This window comes from Lacerta agilis, chromosome 7, assembly GCF_009819535.1.
Source record: "Lacerta agilis isolate rLacAgi1 chromosome 7, rLacAgi1.pri, whole genome shotgun sequence".
Classification (NCBI taxonomy): domain Eukaryota; kingdom Metazoa; phylum Chordata; class Lepidosauria; order Squamata; family Lacertidae; genus Lacerta; species Lacerta agilis.
In genome coordinates, this window is record NC_046318.1 from 75,528,256 (window position 1) to 75,542,161 (window position 13,906).

At 40.6% G+C, this 13,906-nt stretch overlaps 1 protein-coding gene across 6 annotated transcripts in view; it reads right to left on the bottom strand.

Annotated features, from left to right (window-relative positions):
- Positions 1–13,906, bottom strand: part of ASAP1 (ArfGAP with SH3 domain, ankyrin repeat and PH domain 1) — a 138,075-nt gene that overhangs the window by 54,598 nt on the left and 69,571 nt on the right. For all 6 annotated transcript variants that reach the window (XM_033155865.1, XM_033155861.1, XM_033155863.1 and 3 more), the window contains 2 exons: positions 3,445–3,517; positions 840–985 (listed from right to left, as the gene is read on the bottom strand). In XM_033155865.1, the coding sequence (XP_033011756.1) occupies positions 840–985; positions 3,445–3,517 (219 nt within the window). The remainder of the gene's footprint in view (positions 1–839; positions 986–3,444; positions 3,518–13,906) is intronic.

The following is a 13,906-nucleotide window of genomic DNA, read 5'->3' on the forward strand; positions in this document are numbered from 1 at the left end:
TTTTTAAAAAAAAACACAAAAAAATGAAGTAAGACCTTTTAAGGTTTCTGACCATTTCTTCAGTGGCACAAAGCAGTTTGAATAAATCAGAAACAAACAATGATCATATTGTATTGGTGTATGAGCACTTAATGGTTTAATTAAGTAGCTCCTTTACTGTTCCATTCTAGCACAGACTGCATTGAATGCCACCCCTGCAGCACACATTAAAACATTTCTTGTTATTTGCAGAGCTGGGAAAATCTCATGCCTAAAAATATGGTGTGTTGTTGTTGTTGTTTAGTCATTTAGTAGTGTCCAACTCTTCGTAACCCCATGGACCAGAGCACACCAGGCACTCCTGTCTTCCACTGCCTCCCGCAGTTTGGTCAGACTCATGTTGGTAGCTTCGTGAACACTGTCCAACCACCTCGTCCTCTGTCGTCCCCTTCTCCTTGTGCCCTCAATCTTTCCCAACATCAGGGTCTTTTCCAGGGAGTCTTCTCTACTCATGAGGTGGCCAAAGTATTGAAGCCTCAGCTTCAGGATCTGTCCTTCCAGGGAGCACTCAGGCCTGATTTCCTTAAGAATGGATAGGTCTGATCTTCTTGCAGTCCATGGGACTCTCAAGAGTCTCCTCCAGCACCATATTTCACCATAATTCAAAAATATGGTGTAGTATCGATTAAATGAGATATTCTCCCTGTTTTTATCTGCAGCTAGAACCAAACACATGCTGCTGCCTACAGAAAATTTGAAGTTTTTCTAGAGCGGACAATTTGTTACATAAATGAAAGCAAAGCAAATACTTGTTTAAAATGTAAGTATTATGAAGAAACAAAACATTAGAAACTCCTTACCAGATTTTTCAGGAGTGTTGATAATTCCTTAGTCAATGTAGAAAACTTTACAAAAGCAGTGCCAAGATCTGGATTATCTCTACTCAAAAAATTACTCCCAAATTTATCTAGTACTTGTGCATAGTTCTCTTCATTTTGGACATGTTCTGAGAGGGAAAAATATAGAAATGTTTTTTTCCCTACGAATGAGAAACAATATTAATACTAACAATAGTATTAAGAAGAACAACTTTAAAGTGGCCTCTTGCTGGTACTATTATTAAAGTTTTGATAGCAAGATTACCACTCTGAATAATATTTCAGTGAGAGAGATGCTTATTTTCCTGTTAGTCAGTCCTTTGGTCCTGAAACAAGTGCTGGAGTTCACCTAGCTAATTTCAGAACGAGAATTTGAGAAATGGCTAAGAAATCCGCTCCACTTACCTGTGGGGAGGAGTTGTGGTGGACCGCGTGGCCGGCCTCCCACTTCCGGGTGGGCGGGGGACTTTGTCCTCGCCGCCTGGAGGTGTCCTGGCCACGTCAGCAAACAGCCGGCCAACTGGCCGGCTGGGGGGCGTGGCCGGGGCCATCCTTTGAAAGAGAGGCGCGAGCCGAAGGGCTTCCTTTCAGCTCGCTTCCTCAATCTCCCACCCTCCCTACTTGAAGGTTTCCCTCAATGGCCTTGCTCTGGACTTCGGTTGGTCACCTGCCCTTGTCAGGGGCCTGGTAGGAATTTTTCCACTTGGCAGATTGGCTTGGCCATTTGGTTTTCGCCTACCACTTAGCAACTGTCACAATTTTGTAAGGTGTTGCAGTTAGGCATTGGGTGACCTTATGATGGGGGAGGGGAGGCCTGGCCATCGACTGCCCCTCCAAGCTTAAGGGTATTCCATTAAAGGAATCCGGGGGTGTGGATCTTGTCTGAAGCCCGGGGCGGGGCTAGGGCCATGCTGCAACCCCTTGGGAACCCAGGGGGAGCTCAAGTTGGTCTGAATCGACAGAGCTCCCCCTACCAGTAGTTTACCCTTACTTGACTCCCTGCTCTGCGGGCAGGAGTCAGATATAGTCAGGTCCACTCAATGCCTAAGCCAATACCGCTCACATTCTGTAACCAATAAAGTTGTGGCCAAATTTTGCCCAATAACATTAACCTTATATCCCGTGTCCTGGTGTTTTATTTCATCCTCGGGGGGTGGCCACGGGGTCTCGACACGCAAGTAATAATTTCGTGTAAAAGCCGCACCACCGCTACAACCACAGGAATTGCTTGTCATAATGGTTTTAATGTGACTGGACTAAGCATCACAGTGTGTTTATATAGTCAGGTCATCCAAAGATGTCTGCAACTACTGTGTTTTGATACCACAATAAAAACGTGAACATCCCCCTGTGGCTAAATGGCTTTACAGAATGTGGCGGAAGTTTGGTATTTGTGGACAGTGACGGATGGTTAACAGGAAGAGTGGTGAGCCTCTTGGCTATGCCTGGAACAGTTGACAGCATGACTTTAAGATACAAAACATAAACACAAAAACACCAATCAAATCCAGCTTTGGACTATGAGAAGTGGCTGCTAAACTTTATTACACGATGATGGGTAGGCACTTCTTTCAGCTCTTAAAATACTGATAATGATACACAAGTGTGTCATAGTGGCAGTACCATTACTTATCAGAGAAAAGAGTGGGCTTGGTGGGATGTACATATATTGCCCCACTCTTGTAGTTCTTATAGTATTTTAATTTTAATTTCTGGAGTTCCACATACACAGGCTCAATTTGCTCATTAAAATTCTGAGCCATGAGGAAAAGGAACAGCAACTGAGACACATCAGAATGTTGTGAACTTTCTTTCTTTCTTTCGATGACTATAGACCAAAATATGTGAAGATGGCATAGGCACACATTACATTTAAAAGCGACCACTTGATTTAAATACTTTAGCAGTTATTTTCTTTGCAGGTCATACTTTTATTAAATATATTCCAGGGAAGTCATCTATTTCCCATTCACTTTGCACTGACAAGGACCTAGTCAAAATAAATAATCCTTAACTGATTAATGGAATCATGAATCACACTCGCCTCATTCACAGGCATTTTTTAGGACAGGAAAAAGTACCGGGGGGGGGGGGCAGACAGGAAGTGACGGAAGTCTAAAATCATGAGTACAGAAAGAAAAAGTGCTCTCAAAATACAAAACTCAACAGTCCGCTAATGAACTAAGAAATATCAATCACAATACAGCCAAGAGGAAACACTTCTTTTTGAACAGAATAATCTTTATGACATTGTGTTTGTTTTGACAGCCAAAGATTGTTCTGAGCAACAGATTATACTATTTTTTTGGGGGGGGGGTGTTTTGAAATCTCACAAAAAATTATATGCACCAATGTGCACTGTTACTTCAACCTGCAAAACAATTAAAGCTGTGATAAATGGAACTGGTAAACTCTAGTTCAGAAAAAAATATATAAAAGCTCCTTTAAATTGTTAGTGCGTTTCAACTGGATTTTTTATCCATAGGCATTTGACAGCCATTTCTTGAATCTTAAAAAGAGTAAAATGGCAAGAAATATTAACACTGTTGAGTAACTCTGTATTGTGATTAAGAAAAATAAAGCTTACCTTGCCCAGAATTATATATAGATTTTACAGATTTTTTAACTTTTTGTAGTGCAGTTCGGTCCTGATCTAACGCCTAGGGACAGAAAAAGAAAGACTGTGTCAAAGGCAAGCTACTTCTATTTTGAATTGTACATCTGAAAACCTGAACACCAGGCTCTTATAAGCAAATACTGAATATTGTCAGAAGCTGCCAGTAATGTACAGTAGAGGCATTGTTATTACCCTCTAGGAAAGTCTTCAGTCACTCAGTCACTTCAAGTCAATTAAAAAACTCTGAACTAAAGAGCTCCTGAGGCAAAAAGCATCTTGAAAATGGGTTGGCAGACCTAGGGGGTAGTGCTATATGGTCAGCTAGAAATCAAACAAATATACTTAAGTTTATAGTAGTTTCACAGTATCTCAGTTGAAATTCCACAGATTTAAGTGTCATATTTTTCTTTACAATGCATTTCTCGGACTTCAGCTACTAAAAGGTAGCTCTACAAAAGCAGAACAACAAGCAAAACAAACATAAGGGTCAGGTCATACACAAATATTTTTCTTCTGTATTTCATCCCACAGAATACTAGGCATGTCTACCTGGAAGTAAACACTACTGTGTTCAGTGGGATCTAAAGGTAAAGGTAAAGGGACCCCTGACCATTAGGTCCAGTCATGGACGACTCTGGAGTTGCAGCGCTCATCTTGCTTTACTGGCCAAGGGAGCCGGCGTACAGCTTCCGGGTCACTTCTGGCGAACCAGAGCAGCGCACGGAAACGCCGTTTACCTTCCCGCCAGAGTGGCACCTATTTATCTACTTGCACTTTGACGTGCTTTTGAACTGCTAGGTTGGCAGAAGCAGGGACCGAGCAATGGGAGCTCACCCCGTCACGGGGATTTGAACCGCCAACCTTCTGATCAGCAAGCCCTAGGCCAGGCATCCTCAAACTCGTCCCTCCAAATGTTTTGGGATTACAACTCCCATCATCCCTAGCTAACAGGACCAGTGGTCAGGGATGATGGGATTGTAGTCCCAAAACACCTGGAGAGCTGAGTTTGGGGGTGCCTGCCCTAGGCTCTGTGGTTTAGACCACAGCCCCACATTTACTACAGTAAATGTGCTTGGGAGAAATGTGCAGCTTTAGCATAGGATAAACAAATATAAAACACTAAATTCCAATCCTAGAAAAAATGTACATAAAATAAAACAATTTATTTGCCACTTAATATTTTTAAACTTATGGCATTTATTTCTTAAGCCCTATGAAAGATAAATAATCTGTTTTTAAAATCACAATTTAGCAGCATGCAAGACAGAAAGCAGAATTATCAAAGTAGCTTTGGTTTCTCTCAATGATTCTTCCATTGTTGCTGGTTCTTGTAACAAAAATAGGGTATCTGATGTCTTAGGATATAGTAATGGGATAGACAGCCTTTCACCCCTAGGTCACCAAACCACTGTAATCCTGTTCAGATCAACAACAATTCACAAATGTTACCATCTGCTGAATGTCTGGTGTCTGAGGTGAAGTGACTTAACACTTTCAGTTCTTTTCTACCAGTGGTAAAAGTACTGTATATTCTGGCGTATAAGACTACTTTTTAATCCAGGAAAATCTTCTCAAAAGTCGGGGGTCGTCTTATACGCTGGGTGGAGAATCTGCGGTCGAGTATATCTCAAACTCTATATTTTAACTGGAAAAGTTGGGAGTCTTCTTATACACCCAGTCGTCTTATACGCCGGAAAATATGGTAACCAAGAATGAAAAAGGCATCTTAATTAATGGTGGCTAAATATTACTGACCATAGATATGAATTATGATTGTGCACTTGATACTTATAGAAATGGAAATTAAATGAGGTTTTGCCAACTTGTTTGTTTGTCTTTTAAAATGCCCTTCATTCTGAAGGATCCCAGGGCAGTGTAAACACACACAAACACACACACACACAAAACCAGAATTAACCATATCAATAATTAGATTTAGAAAAGGTGCCTGAAATTATCCACCTCCCCTCCCTTAGGAAAAAAATGGAAAAACTAAAATATACTAATGAAAATTGCCAAAATGTCTTTTCCTTCCATCTTTCACATACTGTATTTCTTTATTGAGTTTAGGTCTGAAATACCGATAACAAGAGAGAGAGGGAGACAGGCAGAGGAGAGAGATTGCCTGTCATTACCGCCTGCAAGGGGCACTTTGGTGTGAAAAAGGTGAACACTCTATCTTGGTTCAGGTAGGTAGCCATGTTGGTCTGACGCAGTCGAAATAAATAAAGAATTGTCCAGTAACACCTTATAGACCAACTAAGTTTGTTCTGGTATAGGTTTCCTGTGCACTGGACAATTTTTGGTGCTACTGGACAATTTTTTATTTTTTTGTATTTTTATTTCGACTCTTTATCTTGGGCATTCCCTGTTCCAGTGGCCATACAATTCTTGGGTTGGTATGGGGGGGGAAGAGAAACATGTAGGGATTTTCTGGAGGCTTGGATTAGAGCTGTGAGTTCATGTAACCATTTTGCTTTGCACTCGCCATGCACCCCCAAATGTGGTTTTCAGTATGGAAACTGCTGTGCAGTGAAATGTATTGCATTTTAAATTAAACTCCCAAGAGATTTTTGAGGCCCAACTGGGAAAGAGAGAGGCGCACTAAATCATCTGCATACATCTAAATTAATATCTTTCTGTTCCTAATTACTAGGGCGGGGGAGTTTGCATTGGCACCAAATCATCAATATAAAAGTTAAAAGGAATGGGAGCCAGAATGCAACCCTGTTTCACTCCTCACAACATATTTAAAGCATCACTCATACCACCATTTAAACCTACTCTGACTCTCATTTCTGTGTTATTTTATTGATACTATTGCTACAAGTTTGTCATGGCCTTTGGCTAAAACAATAAACTTACGAGCTGGCGGAAAAATAAACTAAAAAAGAGCCTGAATATATCATGTCCACAAGAAAAACTGAAAACTTTCCTTGCTAGTGATTTTTATTTTTTAAAAAAATAATGTAAAAACCAGTTGTCTAAAAGCACATAAAAAACAGACATTCAAACAAATAAAAACAGAGCCTGACTTTATGGGTCAGGGAGAGCCTGGGTAAAAAAAAAAGATGGCTCAACAAGATGCCTGAAACAAGTGATTTAGCAATGAGGTTTGTTAAACTGACAACATAGGGGAATTTCTACGACCCAGAAAGAAGCTTTGATTACTTTTTGAAGCACATTTTCCTTTTTATATAGAGTTGTGTCTCAGCTGGTATACAGCAAATAATTTTCTCCCTGTTCACCACATGAGGAGATACCATTACAGTGGTATAATGCATAATCCCATTATACATCGTTGTAAGGGTTAGCACAGATTGTACTGTGTGAGTAAAGTAGGGTTAGGGATGTTTGAGGAATATGATAGTTGTGAATTCTGATACAAAATTGACCTGATCTGCCCCTTCTAACCAATGTGTGGTTACACTTCTCAAATGTTCAGACAGTTCTTGGCTGAAGAACTGTATAAATACTTTTTAAATGCTTGAGGGGAAATGCATTATAAAATAAATATTAAAGTATGTATCAGGAAACCACCCTCACTGCAGGGGGAAACGATCCCGGGGCGGTTGCAGTACAGGGAACCCCCATCTCCATTGAGCAGTTCATCATCCTCCTCCAATGGGGGAAGCGACTGCTCTTCCAGCGGGGAGGGGGGAGATGGAGACAGGAAGTCAGAGCAGGGGCTGTGGCAGGGATGGAGAGCCTCTGCACCAAGCGGATAGAGGGGGAGAGGAACCCTTTCCATCACCCCGTTTTCGCAGGGAGGAAGGACGTAGTGGGGGGAGGAGGGGGTTCAGGATTCCGCGCCTTTTATGCTGGACAAAGAACCGGAAACGGACATTCCCGGACTCTGCAGAGGGATGAGCTGGATGTCTTTATGTTAGCTCCACTGTAAATATCTGCACAATAAAGAACTTAGTGTTTAGAAGTTCTGCATTTGGCTGATTTCTCATGAGCAACCACTGAAACACCTTACAGTATGTATATAAATACAAATGTTATTTCCTTCTTTTTTAATCTACATGAACAATACAGAACTGTGATGGAAGAGGATGAACAATGCAGAAGTGGCATAGAGACTGTGCTACATCCACCTGTATTTTACTCAGAGTAGACATATTAAATCTAATGGACCAAAGTTAGTCATGTTTATTAATATGTATGGTTTATTCCGAGAATGACTAACACTGAATACAAGCCAATATGTGTGTGTTAAATGACATCAGGCGCTCAGGTGACAATCTCTACATCTCAAGCCAACAAGTACCTCAGCAAGATATGAAACAGAAATGATTGATATACTCTCTCCTGTGTATCACTACATATACATATATATGCAGCAAAGACAGAAAGAGAACAAACTATAATCTATTTCTAAAAGTACTGACTAGCAGCTGGCAAAGTAGCTATAGCAAGAGTACTATTGATATTTAAGTTACAGGTAGGTAGCCGTGTTGGTCTGCCATAGTAAAAAAAAAATAAAAAAATAAAAAAAAATCCTTCCAGTAGCACCTTAGAGACCAACTAAGTTTGTTCTTGGTATGAGCTTTCGTGTGCATGGACACTTCTTCAGATACACTGAAACAGAAGTCACCAGACCCTTATATATAGTGAGAGAGTGGGGAGGGGTATTACTCAGAAGGGTGGTGGCAATGGGTGATTGGCTGATAGGGGTGTTGACAACTGTTAATGACTGCAATTGGTCTTACAGGAAAAGGCAAGGGGTGAGATGGCTAAAGATAGCTTTGTCATGTATAATGAGATAAGAATCCAATGTCTTTGTTCAGAGGAGGTCTCTCCATGGTTTTAAGTTTGGTAATTAGTTGCAATTCAGCAACTTCTCTTTGCAGTCTATTTCTGAAATTCCTTTGTAGTAAGACAGCTACTTTGAGATCTTATATAGAATGTCCTGGGAGACTGAAGTGATATTTAAGTTCAAGTCCTAGTAATTTCTGAAGCAGACCCTGAAAATACAATGGCAGGAAGATTCTGGCTATATTCAATCCCCTTATGACAGATATCTTGCCTTGTTTCCCTTAAGGAGCATACCTACATACATTTTTCAGAATGATGCTGGTGATATAAACCCGTTTGAGACCTATTATGTAGATATGTCCTATGGTGTCTTCTTTCCGATTGTAAATTAATGGTCATATTAACTTTATTTTGCAGAAATGCTTTGTATTTGTGGATGTTCATGCAGTCTAAAATAATATCCTTACAGTGTGGGGCAACAAAAGTGGATTCTGTGAGCCCTTATGGTGGCTAAGAGATTTTATATTGCAAGGATGGAATGACAAACATTCACCATCTAGTACCCAGTGGTCTGAAGTTCCCATTGCCCTCTCTACAATTGAACATTGACTTATAAACAACAATCTCGTTTAGATACCTATTTGGACATATGGACTGCTTATCTTATTACTGAAATAACATTCCCCCCCCCAACCACCCACTTTCTGTGTTATATTTGCAAATAAAAATCCTATGCAAACATGTGATGGATTAGTCTCCCTTTAATTCGCCTCAATCACATTGCCTGTAGTAGCAGAGTAGTTAGTAATTAAAAGTTTTATTTTCCCCAAACCACAAATTTTAAATACATGATTACTGCTGTCTCTGCAAGAACGGCTGATTTCCTTCACTCTAGTCTAGAACAAAGCATCACTTTTCTTAGATACAACCTTATCTATCGAACTGAACATAACATAGAGCCAAAGACAATAAGAAGATGAAGTTAATGGCCAGATAGAAGCAGCAAGTGGAATTAACCATCCCCTTTTATCTCAGGGCTAAGGTTTTGCACTGCTCACATGTTGTTGTTGTTGTTGTTCAGTCGTGTCCGATTCTTTGTGACCCCATGGACCAGAGCACGCCAGGCACCCCTATCCTCCACTGCCTCCCGCAGTTTGGCCAAACTCATGCCAGTCGCTTCGAGAACACTGTCCAACCATCTCGTCCTCTGTCGTCCCCTTCTCCTTGTGCCCTCCATCTTTCCCAACATCAGGGTCTTTTCCAGGGAGTCTTCTCTTCTCATGAGGTGGCCAAAGTACTGGAGTCTCAGCTTCAGGATCTGCCCTTCCAGTGAGCACTCAGGGCTGATTTCTTTAAGGATGAATAAGTTTGATCTTTTTGCAGTCCATGAGACTCTCAAGAGTCTCCTCCAGCACCATAATTCAAAAGCATCAATTCTTCGGCAATCAGCCTTCTTTATGGTCCAGCTCTCACTTCCATACATTACTACTGGGAAAACCATAGCTTTAACTATACGGACCTTTGCCAGCAAGGTGATGTCTCTGCTTTTTAAGATGCTGTCTAGGTTTGTCATTGCTTTCCTCCCAAGAAGCAGGCAGCACTGCTCACATAGAAATTACTAAACCCGGTTTAATACGTATTTCTAAACATCAGCTACCTAGCACAGAGCAGCTAAAGTTTGTTCTCTGCTTACCTCTCACAGTGTGGCCTGGGGGCGGGGGGGGGGGAGAGCACAAGCAGAGGTTCACATGCAACACTTAGCCAGCCACTTCACAGCTTGCTTCCCCACTCTAGCAAAAGAGAAGTGAAACAGGAACTACATGAGCTGCGTACACCAGCACATAGGGGAATCAGCCTGTGAATGGACTAACTATGGTTATGGTCAACATGACGTCCGTACATGGCCACTGTAGCAGGCTTCAAATTCAACATCATATGGAATATCCCGAATTTGAAGTATAAGCAAAGTACACCAAAAGTAGTGGATTACACCCCGACTCCCACCCCCAAATATGTGAAAATGCCTTCAGGTGTATTTTGCCTATGGATTTTTGATAATCACAGAACTAAATGAATCATTTCCTTTGCAATTGTGAAGAAAAAGAAGGAAAACTTATTACTACCTGTTACAAAAGGAATTAACAAGTTTTAAAGCGCAACTGAGTGCTTCTCTTAATTCTCTTTAAATACCTATTTGAGAATCTAAAATCAGGTTATTCTCCATTAACTCATGCCGACATTAGCATATATTAATCTTGACAGTTCAAATATACAGCATCACATTTCATTAAAACGCCGATGCAATTCAAAAATTAAGAAGAATATACCAGTTATAGGTCCACTGGTGTTTTTAAATGCAATTATTCTTATTGCACACATGCAGGTATAGCAGCTATTGTTTCATGTGCACAGCACCACAACAGACCACAGGCATATTAATTCTGGACTTTCTGCTACACCCCATGGGCAGTGACTCACGATCTGCTTATGCATCTGCTTATGCTAGCCATTCATGCCAAGTATAAGCTCTGTGCATGGTCCGGCTCAAGCCACTTGCTGCCTCATTATAGAGAAGCAGGAACTTAGAAGATGCGAGGGTGTATGTGGAAATATTGTGGGCTGCCCAAGTCCTCCCTGCTCTTCTTTCTTCACACATTAACCTTGTGTGTGGGCCATAGATACTGTGAAGTTATTACCATTAAGTTGCAATAAGAGGGAATAAGGGGAAATAAACTGTTCATACTTGCTACTTTCCCCCCTACTCCCTTATTCATTGGTAGAGCATCCACGGGTTATTGGTGTGAGAAGAGTATGATTGTGCCCCCCATTACCACATCTCTTGCAACTTTGGAATCACATGGAAGCAACAGCCCTTATAAATAAGGCTATCAATGAATACCAACCACAATAGCTATGCTCATAGAATCATAAGAGTTGGAAGAGACCACAAGGGTCATTTAGTCCAACCCCCTGGAATGTTGTACCCCCACTGCCAGCTGCTGGGAATCCCTTAAGCATATGGTTGGGCACTATGAGGAAAAAGGATGCTGAACAAGGTGGACCTTTGGCAAGATCCCGTAGGGCAATGTTCTTAAATAGGATAAATAAAAAACAGGGCACTCCTAGCAAAATTCAATTTACTTTTCATGTGACCAGCATGACTAAGCCATTTCTGGCAAACCAGAGCAGCGCACGGAAACACCGTTTACCTTCCTGCCGGAGCAGTACCTATTTATCTATTTGCACTTTGACGTGCTTTCAAACTGCTAGGTGGGCAGGAGCTGGGACCGAGCAACGGGAGCTCACCCTGTTGCGGGGATTCGAGCCGCTGACTTTCTGATCGGCAAGCCGTAGGCTCTGTGGTTTAGACCACAGCGCCACCCGCGTCCCTTGGTACCAAGGTATATTTAGCACTATCCCTTTAGGGATACAATATTATTTCAACATTATACTATTATTTTGATGGTGGTGTGCAAAAATCTATTCTGCAGTTAGACCCAGGTACATGCCGCAGAAAGGAAGAAGTAGGGAGGTGCATATTTCATGCAGCAGCAGAAAAACCTGAACCCAGAAAAACGCACCCAGGGGGTCCATGGCATCAGGGCAACCCAGTCAGATGGGCAGGGTACTTATCATCATCATCCTCATCATCATCATCATCACCTGCCAGGGGAGTCACTTATCTTGTTAATTGCACAGTGAATTAAATTACCCACCAACTAAATCTTTGTCATTTTTGCGTGGTAATATCACAAATTTAATGGCCTGTTTTTAGTATACCTAAAATCCTTTGTTTATTAGAGTCTACCCCACATTTTATTCAAAAAAATACTTTGCACAGGTAGCTTACCAGTCATCAAAATTTTCAAATGTGGCTTGTCTTTTGAGAAATAGGGGGTCCTTAGTAATTAGCTAAATGGGAACCACTGACCTAGCCAGATTAGAGAAATCTCTTCATCTTTCCTAGGCCCCCAAACAGAAAAATGAGGATGGAAAAGAAAAATAGATTACATCCAGTAAGAAAACACCAACATCTTTTAACTACTTTAAAAATTGACAGGTCTTATATAGCACATAGTTATTTAGCACATAAAATTGAACTGTTTTGTATATTCATAGAAATATTAACACTTAGGAAATCATATTATAAAAGTATGCCCAGTGTTAGAAATAGAATTGCGAATCGCTCTACTCCAAGGCACTTAAGAAAATAATAGTTTGTGCCAACTAGGAAAATCTATGGTTTGTATTTAAAAACAGTACATTTCCCAGTACTGTGCATATATACATCCGCACACAAGTTGATCAAGAGCAAGTGGGGGTGGGGATGCCTATACTGAAACAAGCTTCTCAACTTATGAGTTAGTTTATTTCTTCATTGTACACTTATATTGTTAAACATTCATCAGTTTATTTCACTCGGTATTGGATTGGAAGATTCAGAGCCAAGCAAAATGCATAGGAACAATCTGTTCAGCAAACTCACAGACTGCACTCCTGGGTCCAGTACATGAAGTAATTTCAAATGTTCAAAAATTCACAACTTTTCCAATATGAGGTAAGAGTATTGCTTATTTAGCAATGTAGTAAATGCATTAGCACTGCTATTATGATTAACACACTTATCTTTGCTTGACAAACTTTGCATATGAAATTCTATAACAAAATATTAAAGTATGCCTTTGTGTTAAAACAAAATATTTTAGCATCAGCACATATGAGAAGCCTTCTCTCCAACCTCTCGCCGCCGCCGCCGCCTCCTCCTCCTCCTCCAGTGTGATTGCAAGGAGAATGGAAGCATTTGCTTTCGTTTTCAAATGCAGTTTGTCCCACTTTGGATGAAATGGCAAACTCTGATTAGTTTACACTTGCCCAAATAAGCCAGAATGTTGTTTCTTACTTGGACGAACCATAACTTAAACCAACCGGGGCATTCCACCGTGACGTGTGTGACATTCAGACAACGTTTTCAGTACTTTTGTAATTATTTTGACCCTAAAACAACTGCTGGTTCAAAAGCAATTAATTGACACCTGTCATTTATGTCTTAAGATATAATTAATATGATTTGGAATATTTTTTATGTTGCCTGAATAGAGATACAAATTTTTAATTTTGCGTGACGTGTGTGACCATTTTGCAAATGTTTTTCCCTCTCTTCTCAAGTTCTTTGAATATTTCTGTGAGTTCTTGTAACATTCATGGAAATAAAAATTATTAGAATTAAGCCATATATGTGTAAATCCAAAAGAGGGGTTTTAGGAATATGAAGTAGCAATACTTAGGCTAAAAAACAACGAATAGTACTGTGACGTGTGTGACATTTAACGTGACGTGTGTGACCGCATATGAATTTTTTTTCTAATGAAACCCTTAAAAATATCATTTGTGTGGATAATTGTTATCTTTTTACAGATTGATGTTAACAAATTAATAAACATTAACATAAAAGTGGAATTGGACACAAAGCAATCATCTTTAATGTTTGCACAACTTGTAAAGGTAAAGGGTACTCCTGACCATCAGGTCCAGTTGTGTCTGACTCTGGGGTTGCGGCGCTCATCTCGCTCTATAGGCCGAGGGAGCCGGCGTTTGTCCGCAGACAGCTTCCGGGTCATGGGGCCAGCATGACAAAGCCGCTTCTGGCGAACCAGAGCAGTGCATGTAAACG